Here is an 18,878-nt window from a genome sequence, read left to right as displayed (position 1 = left end):
CAGTTACAAACTTTTCACTTATGAGCTTGCATCATACTGGATTGAAGAAAAATGCATAATAGCATTCAAATCAGCATGTACAGTGAAGCAACTGTTAGTGACTCATGCCATGATATTCTATGGTTAAATATCAATGCAACATCGAGTTTCAATATGTCGAAGATAAGGAGAGTTGAGACAGAATGTTGCTTCACCACCATCCAGTTGCAGTGGTATTTACAATGATTAATTTGCTATTATGGAATTGCCTAGTAAGTGTTGAGAGCAAAAGTGGTGAAGACGATTTGTGTACACACATCCCACGTTGCAAGTAAGAAGCCATCCTTTATTTATGTTGAATACTTCACTATTATAATTTCTTTCAATAGCGGCTGTGTTCGAATCGGATGATAGGTTTCTATAATATTTTAAATCAGGAATTGGGAGCCTGCAGTCTGGTTGCTAGAATGATTCGTCCCTCACCGCAGTTTTATGAATGTATACATTATAACATTCGCCCAGGAGCGCAATTTTAAAGAAATTTTCTAAAAATAGGCAAAAAGTCCACTTCCTGTGACTCGAGCCTTTTCACATCAATTTCTGGTGAAAGATGAGATCCCAGGGTTAAATAAGATATTTGTAATTGGATATGGTGGCTCGAGACATTCTTGAAAGGGCTGTATTTTTTTTAATTTGATCAAAATTTCTAAAAGGCCATGACGTTTGACAGATGACTTCGGTAGATTGCGTTATACAGCCGTAGATATGGCAGAAACATGTTGCCATTAATACGAAGTATTATCAGGACCAATGTTTCGAAGTATTCAATTTCGTCTCCTAACAATGAACATGTACACTTGTACAGTAGGGGTGTGTTTAAAAATAACTTTTTTTTTCTTCTCAAATTGTACTGGCTACTTGATAAAATTGTTAGGTTACCTAATTTAAGCCAACACACCCAATTTGGTTCAATTCCAGCCTGTAGCCGCATTGCTACAGGAGAAGAAAGTTTCTAAACATATTGCATTCAAAATTTTCCAGCTCAAAAGTCTATTCTGGGCTGCATATTGAGATTTGGAGATTGCGATTTATTATAGTGCAATCTCATGTATTTCCGCAAATGCATTTCTTCAAGACAATAGTAGCTTCTTAATACAGTGGTGCATGATTTCAGATGCCAAGCATCACTGACGGAACCATCCAATACAACAATACAAGGTCGCTGCGATCATGCTAAAATAGGTGACGTTCAAGAATTGGAAAACATTGGCGTCACTAAATTGATATTGAGAGGAAGTAGGTATCTGTTATTTGCAAATGTAGATAAAACTATGTTTAGCAACAAATGGAATATTCAAACGTCTCAAACAAGCTAAAATTCACGATATAGATAATATATATAGATAATCTTCATCAACAACAACTAAAAATATAGAATACGGCACATTAAATATAGTTATGTTGCATTAACACACATTCAGATGGGATTCCTTGAAACAAGCCAGTATATTTCCTCCGAATGGCAAAAAGTATTTCATTTTCCCTATAGGTACTCACAATGAAATACATGCCATATTAAAGCATCTTGAAGAGAGGAACTCATCCGTCAAAAGACTTTCAATTTATGAATCTCATTTGCAATCAGTCAATTTGACGATATTGCCAGGTAATGTATCTGCAATAGGGCTAGTTATTGTATTAGAAAATTGTGGAACCAGTAAAATTTGAAAATAAAAAAATTATTTTTGAACAGCCCTAATCTGCAACACAATACAATACCTCTGCAATAATACAAACTAATATTCGCCACACTGTGCCTAGATAACCTTCAGGAGCTGTATTTCAAGGATTGTTCCATCCAAAATGGTGTCACGTCAACAGACTGTGTTAAGGACAAGAAGCGTTTGAAAGAATTGAAGACAATGAATTTTCATTTCAACAAATATGGAAGAGACGGCTTGAAAATTCAATGTCTCCCAGACTCTTTAAAATCACTCATAATTTGGGAAGCCACGGTGATGCCGACATTTGATTGGCCACAGTCCTTGACATCTTTCAAGATCACAGATATAAAATCTGGATATCCAACTGCTACTTTAGCAAAAGTCGGTCCAAACGTGAAAGTATTTCAAGTTAGATATGCGAATGTTGACGACGGGGTAATGCCGAAAGTGTATGGAAGCGATATCATCAGCTATATCACAGTGCAGTATAGTAATGTATCGTTTGTCCCAGAAGACACATTTCTGAACAATATCAAGCTGAAGAGAATTAATTTGGAAGGGAATTCTATTAGAAATTTTGATGTCATAATGCCGCAGTCGCTGCAGACTCTGTCGCTGAATATGAACCTTGTGAAATCATGTCCAGTAGGCTTGCCGAAGAATCTCAAATACTTGATATTAAGCAACAACAGAATTGAGACTTGCTCTCCAAAAGCCTTCATGGGATTGGCCAAGTTGATCCAAATCGATTTGGGAAATAACAGGTAATATGTAATGCTCGTGAAGTTATTTTTCTATGTTAACTACATGACTAACGCTACTACTACTCCTGCAATGTTACTGCTAGTGCAGTACATTTTGATGATTAAAATTCACCTTTCCTTTTAACAAGGTCCTATATCTGGGAATTGTGGATTTTATATATACATTTTATTAACCACACGTGCTCTGTAACCTAAATCTGCCCTACTATATTCTTGAAAATGTATTCATACTCATGAAAACGACGTTTCCATAAAGTATTGATCGACCTGCAGTTATGATCGACAATCAGGTCTTTGCTCTGACCCAGCCGGGGATTGAACCCACGAACTACCGATCGAGAAGCCGGACTCTATCATTACTTATCTCGTCGATCAAATGGAAAGTGTTTGATTATCTTATAGGTTGAAAGTGATGCCAAGAGGAATTGAGAGCAAGCCACAGGTGTTCAGTATAAGATCCAATTTTCTGACTCGGATAAGTGGACCTGAGAATTACGAGTTCTGTTCAGACTGCTTCAATATTGATATAAGCAACAATGATTGGTTCTGTGATTTGTACTTTTTTAAATTCCTACAATGGAGCATCGAAAGAAAGGGGAAATCAGCAAGGGTGTTCGAAGTTTTTTCACGCAAAGGCAAATGCAAAAATTTGCCAGACTACGGTGAGAGTGGTAGATTACTATTCAAAACGATTGCACTTACCATATGCCTACGGCATATTCACAGCATTCCACTCAGATTACCTGAACGAGGTGAGCATCTACACAGCATACATCACATCCCCACTATTTGCTGCTTGCAGGTAAAAAATCCGATACAGGATCATTTCAACGCATAAAAATTGCAAATCGAGAGTTTTTGTACCCACTACACGCAGGTACGAGCCACAGCATCTTTTAAACTGCACACTAGCTAATTTAACAGCATTTCCCAAAACTCCACCTCGGGGTCTCAGAGCTGTCAGAATTACATGGAATGAGGAATTGACGACAATCCCAGATTATGTATTTGCAAATCAAGAGAATATGAAAAGGTGAGAAACCAAATTGAATTGATATCGTCTGAGACATCAGTAAATGTCTTGCAATTTCGTTAGTGCAATCCTGCGCGGAAACAATTTCAAACGGATACCATTCGGACTGCCATCATCAGTCATAGTACTAGATCTTCAAGATAATAACATTACTGAATTGAACGCAAAAGACATAGAAGCATTCACTAATCTCACGAATCTCAAAGACCTGATACTGCATGACAACCACATAAAGACATTGTACGGACAGGATTTCCAGGCCCTGAAAAGTCTAAATTGGCTAGGACTGGAAGGAAATGACCTGGTATTTTATTGAAACTCGAAACAAATGATATCAAGCTGATCAGGTTTTATTAAGATCTGCGATTGCTCACTACATTCCTTCGCATTATGGTATAGCCGGTTGAATAGAAGGTATCTGCATGACAATCAGCTGATTCGATTCGCAAGGTGTGCGACACCATTGGAAGTGAAAAACAGAGACATAAGGAGCCTGTTCTATTATTATGAGTAAGTATCAATAAGAACAGTCAGTCTCAGGGTTTGCCTGGAAGTCGAGACACACACTTGACATATGATTTGTGATGACATGCCCATCTTAGCCATCATTGGTTGCAGGTAATTAGGTCCGATCAAGGTGATCAGTAGTCGAATTGTAAATGTTGTGGTGGTATGCCGTGGTCAGTGGAGTACACATGGGAGTTTGGGGTTCCAAATCAAAACCCCCGTCACTCTGAAATGTCAATTCGATCTGCAATATTTAGAAGCTCATTTCTAATTAAGCAATTGGTATCTCATTGCTGTATTTCGATGTAAATGATCGCTAGGTAAGTAGAGGCTAAGTATCACGGCTTTGGATGCATTTCAGCTTTTCACTGGTGCAACGACTGGTTCTGATGTTGAAAAACAACCAGAATATATTTTTGTGTATTGACTCATCTTGTACTGGAGTCTGAGTTATTCACGTCTCATAAATCAGGACCGAAAATTGAAATATAGACCCAGAAACCGTCTTTATCTGTTTGAATAAACCTGTTTCGAGTGAGAAAAATGAGTACTTTAAGAGTCTGAGGCCTTTGATATCACCCGGAGAGTTTCACAGAGGCGACGTGAACCAGACTTAAATCGATACTGAACAGTAAACACAATTAATTGGACTCGAGTCTTAACACTGTGACTCGGACTTGACCAGTTGCTCCCCGACTTAGACTCGGACTTGACGCGGTGGTGAATTAAAAATGACTCGACACCTTGTGACTTGGTTACAACCCTTATATTCATTAGTAGAAAAAAATTAGAAAGTTTAGAATTTTGGCACTGCAAAGTAGCCCAAAATCAACAACATCAAAGTATAAAGTTATGGGAGTGATCTCATGACTGGAACATTTCAAAGTGACATTCCTCGCAGTATGTATTGACCGCGGTAACAATTGTTTGAGTTTTTCTATTTTCATAGGTATGAGCTGAAATGTGTATCTCCTCTATGCAAACGGAACTATACGACTCTAGCCCCAGAACTAGTCTGTTCCATCGAAAGTCAGCAGGTAACTTGATATGTATGGTAACGTGGACACTGGACAGTCACTGAAAGCACCCAGTCTTTTACCTAGGAAAGTGATGTTCTAGCCCTTCATGGGCTTCAAGGACCTGTCTATGGAGAATTTCCAAAAATCCTTGCAAAGAGATACTGGAAAGAAATATTTCTCAACGGTCTACGACTGCACGATGAAGATATAAAGATCACTGAGTTTGTCAATTTAATAAATCTCGATTTATCAGGTAAGAAAATATATATTCAAACACTGCAAAACAAGCATTCGGCCAGGAGAGTATCATTATGTACTTTATAAGTCGTTCTGAGTCACAAATCTCACTTTTACCGTTTTGATTCAAGTCAATTGCAGTCATTGTCAAATCACCAATGAGTCAAGTCCCAAGTCCAGATTAGTGAGTAGAGGGTAGAGTCCGAGTCATTTTCAGGTCAGGTCAGTTTCTGACCCTATTCTCCAAGTATCAGGACTGATAGACGAAATACCAATAATGCAGTGACTTTACTATTCTTCGAAGTTACAATGAAAGTTCTGTCTTGGCTGTCCTAGTCTCGAGTAATATGACACGGCTCGAGTCATGCATAATGACTCGAGTACAAGTCCACTCAATACACAAATAGACTGGAGTAGAGTAATTTTACGCATTTGAAAAAATGACTGGTTTTAAGATGAGTCACCAAAAAATCGTGACTCGAGTCATTACAACCCTGTTTCACAAATACCCTTGTGCTTGATTTTAAGAAAATTTGCTGACAAGATGGTCACCACATATGTTCCCGGATTCATTACAAAGACTGAACTTGAGAGGAAATCTCATAGACAATATTCCAGATATCACCTTAATCAAGAAGCATCAACCTAATTTGAAAGCAGTGGATCTACGAAACAACAGAATTAAGTACCCTACGCATTTCAAGACTATCTGAACATATTTAAGTGACGATTGTAAATTCAGAATTGTGCGCTCGAGGCAAACAGCTACTTTGATGTCACTAACGGAAATCTACGTAGACGGAAATCCGTTTGAATGCAACTGCTCCATGAATGCTTTCAAGCTATGGATAAAATTCAATGCAACCTCAGCAAACAAGAACGATGCTCAGGTAATGAGTTCAACAAATCAGTATTAAGCCTGTATTATTAAAGGGAAATCTAGATAGCGCATATCAAATAATTGGGGATTAGGGTTGTTCCAAAATAACTTTTTTCGGATTCCGGGGATTCACTGATTAAATTGTTGAATTTATTATATAATATTGAAATTGTTTTTTCTTCTCAAATTTTACTGTCAACCCTGTGACATTGTTAAGTTGCTTAAAAGAACTATGCACAACAAATTTTGCTCACTTCCAACCAGTAGAAGTCAAATTATTGCAGTTGTGAGTTTTGTATATGCAAAAATAGCATTGACGGAGGGAGATCCCAGAATCAATAATGAAAAACTCAAAAAGCTTTGCTTCTATGGGTTGGAATTCCATGAAATTGGTTTTGCATCGTTTTGGTAGACAACTCGACCATTTCAGGTGGTTGAGAGTAAAATTTTTCAATTTCTTTTCAATTTTTCCTATAAGAAATTCAAGTTTTAATTATCTCTGCGTCAGCTTCTACTGGTTGTAATTTAGAAAAATTTGATCTACAGTGTTCAAGTGTTTTCAGGCAACATAACAATTTAATCAGTGAATCTCAGGAATCACAAAAAACAAAAGTTTTTTCGAACAACCCCATGATGCAAGACATAACCAAATATATCATGCATGCAGAATATCAAGTGCTTCGGACCATCATCTCTTTCAAATCAATATTTGATCACCCTTAAAGAAGACCAAATCTGTCAGAAGCCAAATGTCGATGCAAGATTATGGCTATCAGCTGGACTTTTCATAGTAGTGATCATCTTGTCGATGTTTCTCATATTGCACAAGGTATGCTTTCATTTCAGTAATTTCAAGATTTAACTTCACACTATTCAAACTAAATTGGCACGACTTTCCAGGTAAAAAAGCGCACGTATAAGAAAGAAATATTATCGGGCTTTTTAAGGCTGTTGCAAGAGGATTCTTCACACGAGTACGCTTTAACAGGATCAGAAAATTCACTTCCAGGATTGCCTTCAGGAGAAAATTACATGTTCGATGCTTTTGTGGCGACAGAAGATTGTGCACAAGATGGAGACTTTGTTGAAAAGCTAATTGAGGTTGTTAAAGAAAAAAATAGTTTTGATACTCCGTAACACATGATTATAACTTACCATACAAAAGAATGAACAGAAAAAAAACTTCATGAACTGTTTCTATCCAACTGAATATGACTAACTGAAACACGTTTCTTACAGGAGCTTGAGAAGAAACGGAAAATTACGGCATATATCAGCACAAGGGACTTTGAACCTGGGATGGACATTAGTGAAAGTATCAGTGAAAACATTAGATTGTCCAAAAGAGTGATTCTGGTTCTATCCAAAACATTTGTATCAAGCCCATGGTGTCAGTATAAAGTCCAAATAGCCTTGGCGGAGCTGCATAGCAGACAAAAAAAGCTTCTGATACCAATAGTACTGGAGGTATTGTGGAATGTGGATCATTGAATGTCCACACTATTTTAGTTCATTAATCCAAGTATGTTTCTCTTTAGGACTTATCGCAAGATATCAACAGCAGTTTAAGAACTTTCTTGTCACTGATACCAACTTTTAAAGCACCAGACCCGAAATCCTCACAGAGAGAATGGGACAAATTTTGGAACATATTATCAGACGCAATACACAATTGATAGTGTTTTTTTTTTGAGTCGTTTCACCATTATTGCTATGCAAGGATATTGCTAGATGCTGCTCATTCATAAATATATTCAATTACCAGTTCAATTTGGGTCTGCAACAATTTTTACTGTTCAAACTACTGGTTAGTTTCACTTGCTATGATTGTACGAGATTGGTGCATAAAAGAATATGATCCCTAGGAAGCTAGTTGCGTAGGCGTGAGATGAGCGATAGAAAGTGAACGATACATATGACGACGGTAGAAACTTAAAGCATGTAGGTGACACAAAAGCCTTCCTGTGTTGATGCGATACTTATTATGGTAGCTCAGCAGTCGAGGCAAGCTTGGATGCATTATTATGTTGATACGATATATCTATTTACGACTTTAGATGATTGTCCGAAAATTCATAGTAAACATAGCTCTCTTCATACAAGTAGTTGCTGATATTGATATTGATATAGACACAAATCAGTGTTCATGGATTGCAGGCTGCAAGTGAGTGTGTGTTTTACTGTTATTGGGAGCAAATTAATACAGTATATGTGAATGAGATAAGTCAGTGGAAAAAACAAGTGGGTTTTTATACGTGTGAAATTGTCACGACCGCTAAGAAAAGATCAAGCTCAATTATTATGATACATCCCACCTTTAGTCAGTTATCATGCACCAAAATTATCAATACTTCAACCTAAAAACATGAGCGCCATGACTGGAATAAGATCCGCATAACATAGTCTTAATACTGTTTATCAATGCAGATGCACCAACTCGTTAAATATCCTGGCAAAAGGAAGATTGGGAGCGAGCTGTTATCGTGTCAAAGACCCAGATCTTCATTTACTTGCCTCGGTAGACATATGGTCAATACGAGTTGTTGGTAAGAATTGGTGAAACTGTGCATAAGCTTTCAAATGAAAACCTTTGTTAAAATTCAGGATGTCGATTTTCTGACGCCTCTCTACTGAGAAAACTCAACGACACAAGAGCCAGTCGGGTTTTTCTAATAGAGAATGAATTTTTGAAGGAAGACATATATTTTGATTGGCAATGGATTCCAGGTAAAATGTGAATTATCTAAAATTTTATCTCAATTATTGAATATATAGAAGTACTGTGGTATTGATATCGAACACACCAGATTATTCAATGTAACATCTTATCATGTGATAACTGATCCTCAGGCCTCAGCATATTACTCTTGGAACTCTGATGCGACTCTGTAGCTGAGTTTTCGATATTTCCTACAACTTATTGATAACTTTTTGGGTTTTATTCAGCAACTGCCAGAAACGTTTCAATAATTGGCAACCGTTTCCACGGGTTGCGAGATGGCGCCAAAACAGGACGAGACTGCAACATAACAAGATACGATGGAGACGTCTATGTTTCAATGTCTAACGAAAAATTTTCAGGAATTCCCACCTGCATACCAAAAACAACACATATTCTGTCTCTGACGCGACTGCATGGCGGTAATCAAGACGAGGAAATAATATGGCCTCCCAAATTATCAATATTGAGACTATCTCAAATGATATTCGGTAACTACTCGGAGAATATATTCAAAAATACGCCACCAACACTGCACACAATATGGGCTAACATAGGTGGGCAAGTAAACACAAGTTGGCTCAATAACCTCCCAACAGATTCATTACGGACTTTAATAATCACATACGGACAATTGACACATTTACCCACGCAGCAGTTGAAAGAATTTGACAAGTGGCAGAATCTACGCCATTTACATATCCGTCACAATAAACTCACAGATATACCCCGTGACTTACCATCAACGCTAAAAGTACTTAGATTGAATTACAACAACATCAAATTCATCACAAGCAGTCGCTGGTCGACTGTGATCAATCTAGAAGTGCTCGATTTGAGCTTCAATAAATTGATAAGTGTTCCGCTAAAAATGCCAGCATCGCTAATCAAGATTGAACTGCAATCAAACATGATCAGTTACAGCGAACCAACAGCGTTTATCCACATAAAAAATTTGAGTTACCTCAATCTGGAAAGTAACAAGTGAGTCTGCATATAATTGGTCAATTGTCTTGTAATATTACCATCAATGATCTGCTTACATTCCAGACTAATATCACTGCCCCGAGGAATTCAACCTGGCATCAACACTTATAATGTGGGAAAAAACCAAATATCCCACATACGTGACAGCAGCGAATATGATTTTTGCGTAAACGGCACACAAATGTCTATACATGGCAATCCGTGGCAGTGCGATTTGAAAATGTTGACAATGATACAATGGCTGACCAAACATGGTGTAGTGATTTCGCGTTTTAACCTCCAGTCAAGGGACCAAAGCATGAAGACAAGGTGCCAACCTACAGACTTATCAGGTATCGCGTACCGGTATTAACATCAAATTCAATAACCTAATCACATACAAAATAACCTACATTCAATACAGGGATCACTGTAAAAGATGGGAGGTCTAATTTCGAAATTGCCCTAGACTTCATGAGTTACTTCCAGCAACCGCCAAATCAGGGATGCTCTTACGACCTGAAGGTTTTGACTTGCCAAGACGCACGACTGCAGGCCGTACCAGAACGTATACCGCCCGGATTGCTGAAAATAGCGATAAAAGACAACAGGAATCTCGTGAAAATACCAGATAACAAGTTTGCGGATCAAGAACGACTTACCAGGTTAGTAGAGATATTTCAACTTGAGCTAGGACAGCAGATTACAAACAAACCAAATCTTTTTGTAAGTTAGACAGGACAATCGGTATTTGAACATAGGACATGCTTTGATGTTTACAGATAGAGAAATGCATATTCAAAATTTTGCATTCCTTCAAATCAGTGGTTCTCAATCTTTTTCTCACCACATACCACCTCGAATCTCTATGATTTTGTTGTGCACTTACAAATGAAAGTAAAACTCAACTTTACTCGAAATCCATATAGGATTATTACCATTGGATGATTAGCAAATGAGTCCGCCAACAATTTGTAGAGTGATAATGACGATACCAGTGGCAAGATGGAAAGCATAGTATAGTAACCATCAATAGTATCACCTTTGACATAAGTAAAAGAAAATTTGACATATGTGACCTATTCTTGGACAAGTCACAACAATGTTATTTTGGCTATGTGACAGACTATTCAACAATCACACTTTTACGACAGTTTGGATCTTAAGAACAACTCGCTTATGCACATACCTAACGGATTGCCGAAAACATTGAAACAACTGGAATTGAGTAACAACCAACTCGGCGATTGGAGCGACGAGGACTTGGAAAGTCTCTTAAACCTTACTGCTCTGACGTATCTCAACTTGGAAGACAACAATATCAAGGTCATGTACAGCTGGCAGTTCGATGGATTGGACAGCTTGACATGGATCGGATTGGGCGGTAACCAATTGGTAATGCATGACTCTTTTAAAACTCAAATTTCGAATTGAGCCAATGCTTCAAGTTTCAAGCACGAGCTTGCAATTATAAGAAACACGTAAGCTGATTTATTCAGAAGATAAATCAATTATCTAGATTAAGAAGCTCGTGCAATATTAACTGAAGACTAACATGAAGAACAGTACAATACAATATTATTAACATAGCTTTGCAAGAAATAAGTTCGGTAATTTCGCATTCTCATTTTCTCATCCATTCAACACACAGCGCTGTGATTGTTCGTTGGGTTCGTTCGCAAACTATTTCTCAAGGTTCGTACCATGGAATCCATTAATGATAGCAAGAAACTATCCAGTTTGTGACAGTCCAATGCAATTCAAGGGACGAGTCATTCACACTATGGCAGGATACTACAGGTGCGTGCAGTGGCTATTGAAATATGATAGAGTATTAGATACAATTGTCTGGATTCAGGTATTCCGATTGTACTCCCACGAAATGCAGGGCGGATAAAATGCAAGTCGTCCTCAATTGCTCAAAAGCAGTACAAGTAAGCTTTCAAATTGATGTCAACGATCATGCAGGCCTTATTAGGCCAGCGGCTTTGGGGATGGCCATAGTAACTAAGAGATACTGAGTGATTTTGTCCTTCATAAGTGATGATAGAGATAGAGGTTTAGCTGAAACGTTCATTTTGTTCTATTGCCAGAATTTTTGGCGAATCAAAATCAGTTATCATCCCCAACATGATAATAGGTTATGGAACATCACTTCATAGAGCAGAAGCGCACTGTGTGCTCATAATCACAATCACCAGCAATTTATTCCTGCAGACAGACAAAAACCACATCTTCTATGTGGAGGGTAGTTATCGGCCCGGAACAGAAGTCAAGCTCAAAGGGAATAGTGCCTGGAGGACACTGGATCTGACAGGATTGGGATTGAAAACTCAGCACATCAACTACGTCAACTTAACAGAGTTACGGAGCATTGATCTATCTGGTAACATGCTACCATGAGTTAAATTTTACCTGATTGTTCGTCCGCATTGCCTCCGTGTAAGCATATTAGAATGAATAATATTCTACGTTCACACGACCTACAAAACAGTCATGAACCTATTGGTGTAAATCTACCAATAAGTAAACAAGAAGAAATTTATACATCCTTTGTAGACAACTCCATCGAAGAAATGCCAATTAATGGGTTACCGCCGAAACTCCAAATAATAAATCTCACACGAAACGCCATCACGTCGTTACCATCGCATAAGACCATATCTGCGCACTTCCCCGAGCTTCGGACACTGGATTTAACTTACAACAAAATCAAGTATTTGGGAAGGAATATACCACAGTGACAAATAAGGAACCATTCGTGTATTGTACGCAGGATTATAGGGAAGGAAGTGAGCCTGTTGGAAGTAATACCGATGGTATTTTTGGAGGGCAATCCACTGAAATGTCAATGTTCGTCAAGATCGTTGATAGATTGGATGCATGCAGTAAAAGAAGAAAGGGGGCTGATTGAAAGAAATAGGTTGCAGGTAAGTTATGCTGCTCTAACGTCATAATCGATTTTTAACAGTGCCTGAACCAGGGTTGTAACCAAGTCACAAAGCTCCGAGTCACAAGTCAATCTCACTTTCATAGTTTTGACTCGAGTCAAGTCGAGTCATTTTCAATTAACCACTGAGTCAAGTCATCGATCAGAGGTTTGAGTCCGAGTCATGGTGTTATGACTCGAGTCCGAGCCCAAGTCATTGTGTCGACTGCTCAGTTTCCAGTTAAAGTCTTGTTAAACCCACTTTTATAACTCTGTTTGGTGATATCGAACGGTTCACATTTATATTATACTAATTTTCCTCACTTTTACTAGTTTTTGGTCGCAAATTTCAAGTACCAGTACCAATAGACAATACTCCAATAGGGTGGTTACTTCACTATTCTTTGAAATTACAATGAAATGTCGGTCTTGGCCGGCTGAGTCTCGAGTCATATGACTTGGTTCGAGTCATGTGCGATGACTCGAGTCCAAGTCGAGTCAATACACAGATTGACTTGAGTTGAGTCGAGTCGAGTCATTTACGTAATTTGAGAAAATGACTCGAGTCAAGTCGAGTCATCAGAAAATCGTGACTCGAGTCTGACTCGAGTCATTACAACCCTGGCTTGAACCCCAAATAAAAATATAAGTTGCATAAATAGGCTCTACACATTGACAGAGCATTTAGTAAGTTAAGAAGTACGATCCAAAGAATAATAACTCCACCCTGAACCCAGTCTCTGCAAAGAGGTGGAATATATGCTACAGGAAAAGTCTGTAAGGACATTTCAATCACATGCCCTCTCATTTATGAAGATATCAGACTCTGTTAGGCCTACTTATCAATTTTGAAATTCAATCTCAATAAAGATATACAACCGTAAAGAGCTAACCGGGTATTGCATAACTGTGAAAAAAGCATCCCATATCTGAGCCCCTACCTTGCCATATCCACCTGCACTAACAGCATTCCTCAACCTTAAGAGTCTGACGTGCACAACTGCGGACAATAGCAAGGCATACAAAATCATGGAAATCAAGGAAGAGCAATATTGTCAGGAACTTCCAATTGTGGGAATTATCTCTGGGGTTGTGTTCGGGGTGTTTCTATTGCTGGCGGGAATATTTCTCCTCAATTTTTACGCGCAAAAGGTAGGATCGCGACGCAACCGCTTCTGAGCTACTTGACAAAAAGCGTGGCGAAACTGCGTTTAGAAAAGAGAACGAAAAATCAAAGATCAAATCTTGCTTGGATTCCAAGGACTGCTGGAGAAGGAACAAGAGAGTGATCCTGAGACTGGAATTGGAACTGAAAAAGATTATAAATTCGATGCCTTCGTGTCATACGATCCAAACAGCGGTGAAGATGCAGAATTTGTGATATCATTGTTAGAGGTAAGTCTTCCATGAACAACGGACATGTCAACGGTACTGGCTCACTCAATTTTAAGAAAGTTGCAGGTAGGCAGAGAGGGCGAGTAGTAGAATCTCACAGCTTTTTCTACTTGTGACACTTGATATAACTTTCATTATTCTGTGTTTTTTCAAGCCAAATTACTGACTGTTCGAGTATTGAGTTATAGAAAGTAGTGTGTAGTTTGTAATTTCTGAATAACGTAAGACCTTTCAGGATTATAGTTATTGTCACAATGCACTGACCAAGAAGATGTATGTTGTAATTGCGAAAGTTGTCTCGTGTCAAGGAAACAAAGTCAGGGTTGAGGTAATACTTGATTACCATCAATGATACGTTTCAAAACGATTGTTTTCTACCTTAGTTAAACGAAGGTATAAGCATGACCGTCTTCAAAAAAGACCGCCATACGTTGACCACCCCTGTGGGTGAGTATTGTGTTTGTACTAGGGTTGGATTATCCGGATAACGGTTAACCGGTTAACCGCAGGTTTTTTTATTATCCGATATCCGGATATAAATCAGCCGGTTAACCGGATAAAATAGTATCGTTAATATTGCGTTTTACACTTTTAGGAAGCTTCAATAAGTCGTATTATCAGTGTTGCTCGCGGCCAATTAGCGAGAAGCGTGTCACCAATTAGCGAGATACGTCAATGCAGTGTGTAACGCGACGCAATCTCCCGCTTAGAAGATCGCCAAATTAGGTCATTGATTGCTGCAAACTTGGCTATCGTTGCTGGCCTGATTTTTCGAGTCGTCAACAAGCCTATAGTTCCGCTGGCAGAATCACATCTGCAATAGGCTCTGTGGACTTTATACCATCACTGGTCCACATAATCGCATCTTCATTCTGCCTTGGCTTGGTGCTCACGATATTATCGCTGGCCTACACATTCGCATCTGCAATAGGCATGGTACAAACGATATCATCGCTGGCGTAACCATCGAGTCTCGGGCCTGGCATGCGTTGGCTCCTATCTCTCGGTGGCTTGGAGACAATATGCCGCTAAGACTATTATGATCCGCGATTGTGATTATTGAGTGACATCGCGAAACTGAATGACATCGAATGTTCGCATTTCGCAAACATGTTCGTACGTGCAAGCGTAATTGATTTCCGCTGATACTAAATTCGAAAAAAAATCGAAACCCCCTCGTTTTATTTAAAACACCCCTCGTTTTATTTAAAACACCCACCCCCCCCCCCTTATTTTTTCGGCTGGCTACGGGCCTGATCATGTGAATTTCCCATGGAGGAATTAGAGCGAGCTATCATGTCGGCCTCAATTCCAGTATCAGGTACTCGTCCTTCCAGTACTGGACAGTGGACACCTAAACAGAAGAATGGGCAAAAAGGAAGCGCTGCTTACTATATTCAGCCCATTTTGTGGAAGCAGAAAGAGCATTTAATACGTGTGGATTCTTTGTAACAAATCTCCGGTCCCGGCTACAGGATACCACTATTGATGTAGTGTAATTTATAAGGAGGGAGTTGCAGAAGCAGTGAACATTAAATTTGCGTGATTTTTCTCGTATTCGCTCGTACTGCGCGTATACGTATAAATCTACCATAACACTGTGTAATGATTTTGCGATCCATTTTTCATGCAGATCTCGTGAAATCGATTATCTGACTTAGCATTCATTATCCAGTTAACCGGTTAGCTAAATTTCAAATATCCGGATAGTGAAAATTATTGATATCCGAACTAACCCTAGTTTGTACGCCAACATTGAATTATTTCTATGTGCTACGCTAAACTAACTCTATAAACTGCAGATGACAAACATGAAAAGGACACATAGCTGGTTCTATTGCATGTCACACCATACCATGCGATTCCTACATTGTTATTCGCAAGCCAGTCAGGCCTAGTAAAATCTTCGATTCAATTGAATAGTATATTCTCATATTGAAATGAACCCGAATATTTTCGGCTGACATTAGGCAAGGGTTATCGTCAGCAACTAGTCGAGAATTCGAAAGAGCATTGTATATCAACAATCGTATCACAAAACATGACGTCACCAGTATGAAATTTCGAATAAGAGAGCGTTCAATGTACTATTTTTAGATGGTACACAAACTCCTTTTGTTGACACAGGATTGGTTGGTGTATCTTGATAAAAGTCGACTCCAAGGCACAACAGATTTTGCGCCGTTGGAAGGGGGCGTTCACACTTTCATTTGTGTGCCTTGGAGAAGACTTTCATCAAAACATAACAGCCAAGGCTGTGTCAACAAAACGAGTTTGTGTACCATCTAAAAATAGTGCCGGTACATTGAATACTTTATTATTCGAGATTTCATGCTGGTGACGTCATATTTTGTGATACTGTTGTTGATACACAACATTCTTTCCAATTCTCTACTAGTTGCTGACGATTACCCCTGACTAGAGTCAGCCAAAAATATTCGGGTTCATTTCAATATGAATATACTATTTAATTGTATATTGAAGTTCTGTACCTTCAAGAAACTCTTGAAGAAATATTCTGCCTCACTTGAATTTAGGAATTGGAAGACAAGCGAGGCTACGCTCTGTGCTTGAATGAGAGAGATTTCATACCGGGCGCCGGGATAACCGACAACATCGTGGAGTGTATTGGGGCGTCGAAACACATCATACTCATTTTGTCGCAATCGTTCGCATCAAGTCCGTGGTGCCACTACGAGGTTCAAGTGGCGCTGACGGAGCTTCATCATCGGCGAAAGAGTCAGTTCATTATATCCGTGCTATTGCAGGTCAGAATGATGATCTTGGAGTATGCACAGGCACATGGTTTGCAGCCCTAGCCTTTTTCATAATATCACCCTAGTTCATTTGCATTACCTATCATTTTGATTTTTAATATTTCAGTCACTTCAAAGGTTTCATTTTCTTTCAATTTCTAATATTGACTGTGAAATTGAGAACATCGTTGACGGTTCAGATCCTATAATGATCAATTGATCATACTTCAGTCGCAATACAAGCGTCTTGGTGGATTCGTAACTTGACATTTGTCTCAGCACTGAAGAATAACTCATTTCATACCCTGCCTACCTACATTTGATCACGATATCCTCGTAATCACTTTTGCTTAACCACAGACCAGTGTTTCCCAAACTTTTTTTACACAACAAACCCATCCGGCCAATAGTCCATTTGCCAAACTCCTCGCTGTAACCTAACATCGACAAAAAGTTGTCGTTTATTGCTCACACAACTTATGTCTCTTCTAGGTAAATTTTTTTATAGGCAGCAAGCTACACGTTATCTCTCATAGTCAGAACTCTGTATGAACCTTGGGACAGACACCACCCAGGAATAAAATCGTGCAAGCCAATATCCCTTCAAATGTCAACTTCGTTATGGTGCATACGTTCTTGCAAATTCACCATACTCGTTGTACAGGCGTTTATATATGTGTGTACTACAATAAGCCTCTATAGCTAAGAATTCTGCTCGTCATAATTGATTGGTTAGAAAACTCATTATCGCATGCCAATGAACATATATGGAGAGAGATTTCAGATTGTATGCACCTTCTACAACAGTGAACAACGTAGAAATATCTTCATTGTTCAAATATTCATATACCCCTTCTTAGTGCACAAATATAGATATTTATTATTGAATTTCCCACACTGATCTCTATGATGCCCCTTTTGTTCTCAGCCCGCCACAATCGCCCACTTTGAAGCTAGCTCTTCCTTCAAGGTCGCTAATGCCCCCAGGGGACGCTGGGCCCCACTTTAGTAACCACTGATATAGATTAACACCTCATAAAAACTTGAGATCATCAAGTTAAACACCCAAAAGCATTACAGCTCCTGCGATGATACGTATAATTCTGCAGGGTAAGTCTACTAACACAGCTTGCATCAAGTGGATGTTAAATAAGGTGTGAAAGCTACCAAGATTCTACCTAATTATATTTAGATTATCTGCTATCGACTCAATAAATTACTCAATTAATACATTGTAATCTGACAGGATTCCGCATATGACGAAGAAAACATGTCCACAAGCAACAACATGTTTCTCTCGTTGGTATCAACTATACATGCTCCGAAAGCGGACCGTAGTGACGATAAAGCGTGGACGGGATTTTGGAAACAGCTCGTCGACATGATGCCAATGACACCCATCAATTGTGCGAACTGATCACTGCAGAATGGGAACATATTCACTCGCAGAATCGAGCTATGCACGCGCTCAACCCAGCCTTAAGACCAGGGTTGCCATCGACATAGACTCAAAAATAAGGACAGTCGAAAAATTAGATTGCATGAAAAAACGTTTTTGAACATATTTTGTATTTTTATGAGCCGTGGCATATTCGCTAGAAACAATCTGTTTCAGCAACTCCTTGTTATTAGAAAGTGCTTAATGGATCTCACGAGAGCTCAGGTCTAGATTTACCTTTACTCATGACCGAAACAGCACTTCGTCAACCCCCCTTCCTAAATAAGCGTTGGCGTAAGTGCAATATAATTTAGAAAAATTTATCAATGATTAACAGCTTACTGCTTTTTAATCAATGTATCGATTGCACTACGCAATAAATGCTGCCTTTTCCACAGCTTGAGCTTATTCTGCAGTAGACCAAACAGCAGGAACCGAGTACTACTGTTTACTGCTAAAATGACGTCCGCCGTGGTAGCTTGGTACAGACGAAACCACTCACGGGCACGGCCCGAGCTATCTCACCACTTAG

The 18,878-nt window shown here is 38.9% G+C and overlaps 2 protein-coding genes across 4 annotated transcripts in view; one reads left to right on the top strand and one right to left on the bottom strand.

Annotated features, from left to right (window-relative positions):
- LOC145453707 (nuclear pore complex protein Nup107-like) overlaps nt 1-18,878 on the bottom strand; it is a 92,910-nt gene that overhangs the window by 64,368 nt on the left and 9,664 nt on the right. The window lies entirely within an intron of this gene.
- On the top strand, nt 171-18,388 carry LOC145454167 (uncharacterized). The gene is made up of 33 exons (XM_080332186.1): nt 171-310; nt 1,154-1,275; nt 1,529-1,645; nt 1,801-2,467; nt 2,870-3,129; nt 3,194-3,269; nt 3,345-3,500; nt 3,564-3,804; nt 3,859-4,010; nt 4,957-5,044; nt 5,111-5,279; nt 5,792-5,948; nt 6,006-6,153; nt 6,811-6,972; nt 7,044-7,244; nt 7,383-7,610; nt 7,682-7,816; nt 8,201-8,307; nt 8,571-8,689; nt 8,748-8,870; nt 9,090-9,846; nt 9,913-10,181; nt 10,253-10,493; nt 10,983-11,223; nt 11,480-11,628; nt 11,687-11,762; nt 12,046-12,214; nt 12,388-12,544; nt 12,605-12,758; nt 13,742-13,909; nt 13,973-14,152; nt 16,690-16,920; nt 18,155-18,388. Exons 1-33 carry the CDS (start codon nt 183-185, stop codon nt 18,323-18,325), a joined length of 6,519 nt encoding a protein of 2,172 aa, XP_080188312.1. The 5' UTR covers nt 171-182; the 3' UTR covers nt 18,326-18,388.

Source organism: Botryllus schlosseri, chromosome 13, assembly GCF_051294905.1.
Source record: "Botryllus schlosseri isolate E-star chromosome 13, Bs_hap1, whole genome shotgun sequence".
In the NCBI taxonomy this organism is placed as follows: Eukaryota; Metazoa; Chordata; class Ascidiacea; order Stolidobranchia; family Styelidae; genus Botryllus; species Botryllus schlosseri.
Note: the sequence above shows the minus strand (reverse complement) of the source record. Positions and strands in the feature narration are given on the sequence as shown.

Coding starts and splice junctions, on each gene's coding strand:
- LOC145454167 (XM_080332186.1), top strand. CDS start 183: ATGTTGCTTCACCACCATCCAGTTGCAGTGGTATTTACAATGATTAAT. Junction 1,276..1,528: donor TAAATTGATATTGAGAGGAA/GTAGGTATCTGT, acceptor TTTTCCCTATAG/GTACTCACAATGAAATACAT. Junction 5,949..6,005: donor CTACGAAACAACAGAATTAA/GTACCCTACGCA, acceptor TTGTAAATTCAG/AATTGTGCGCTCGAGGCAAA.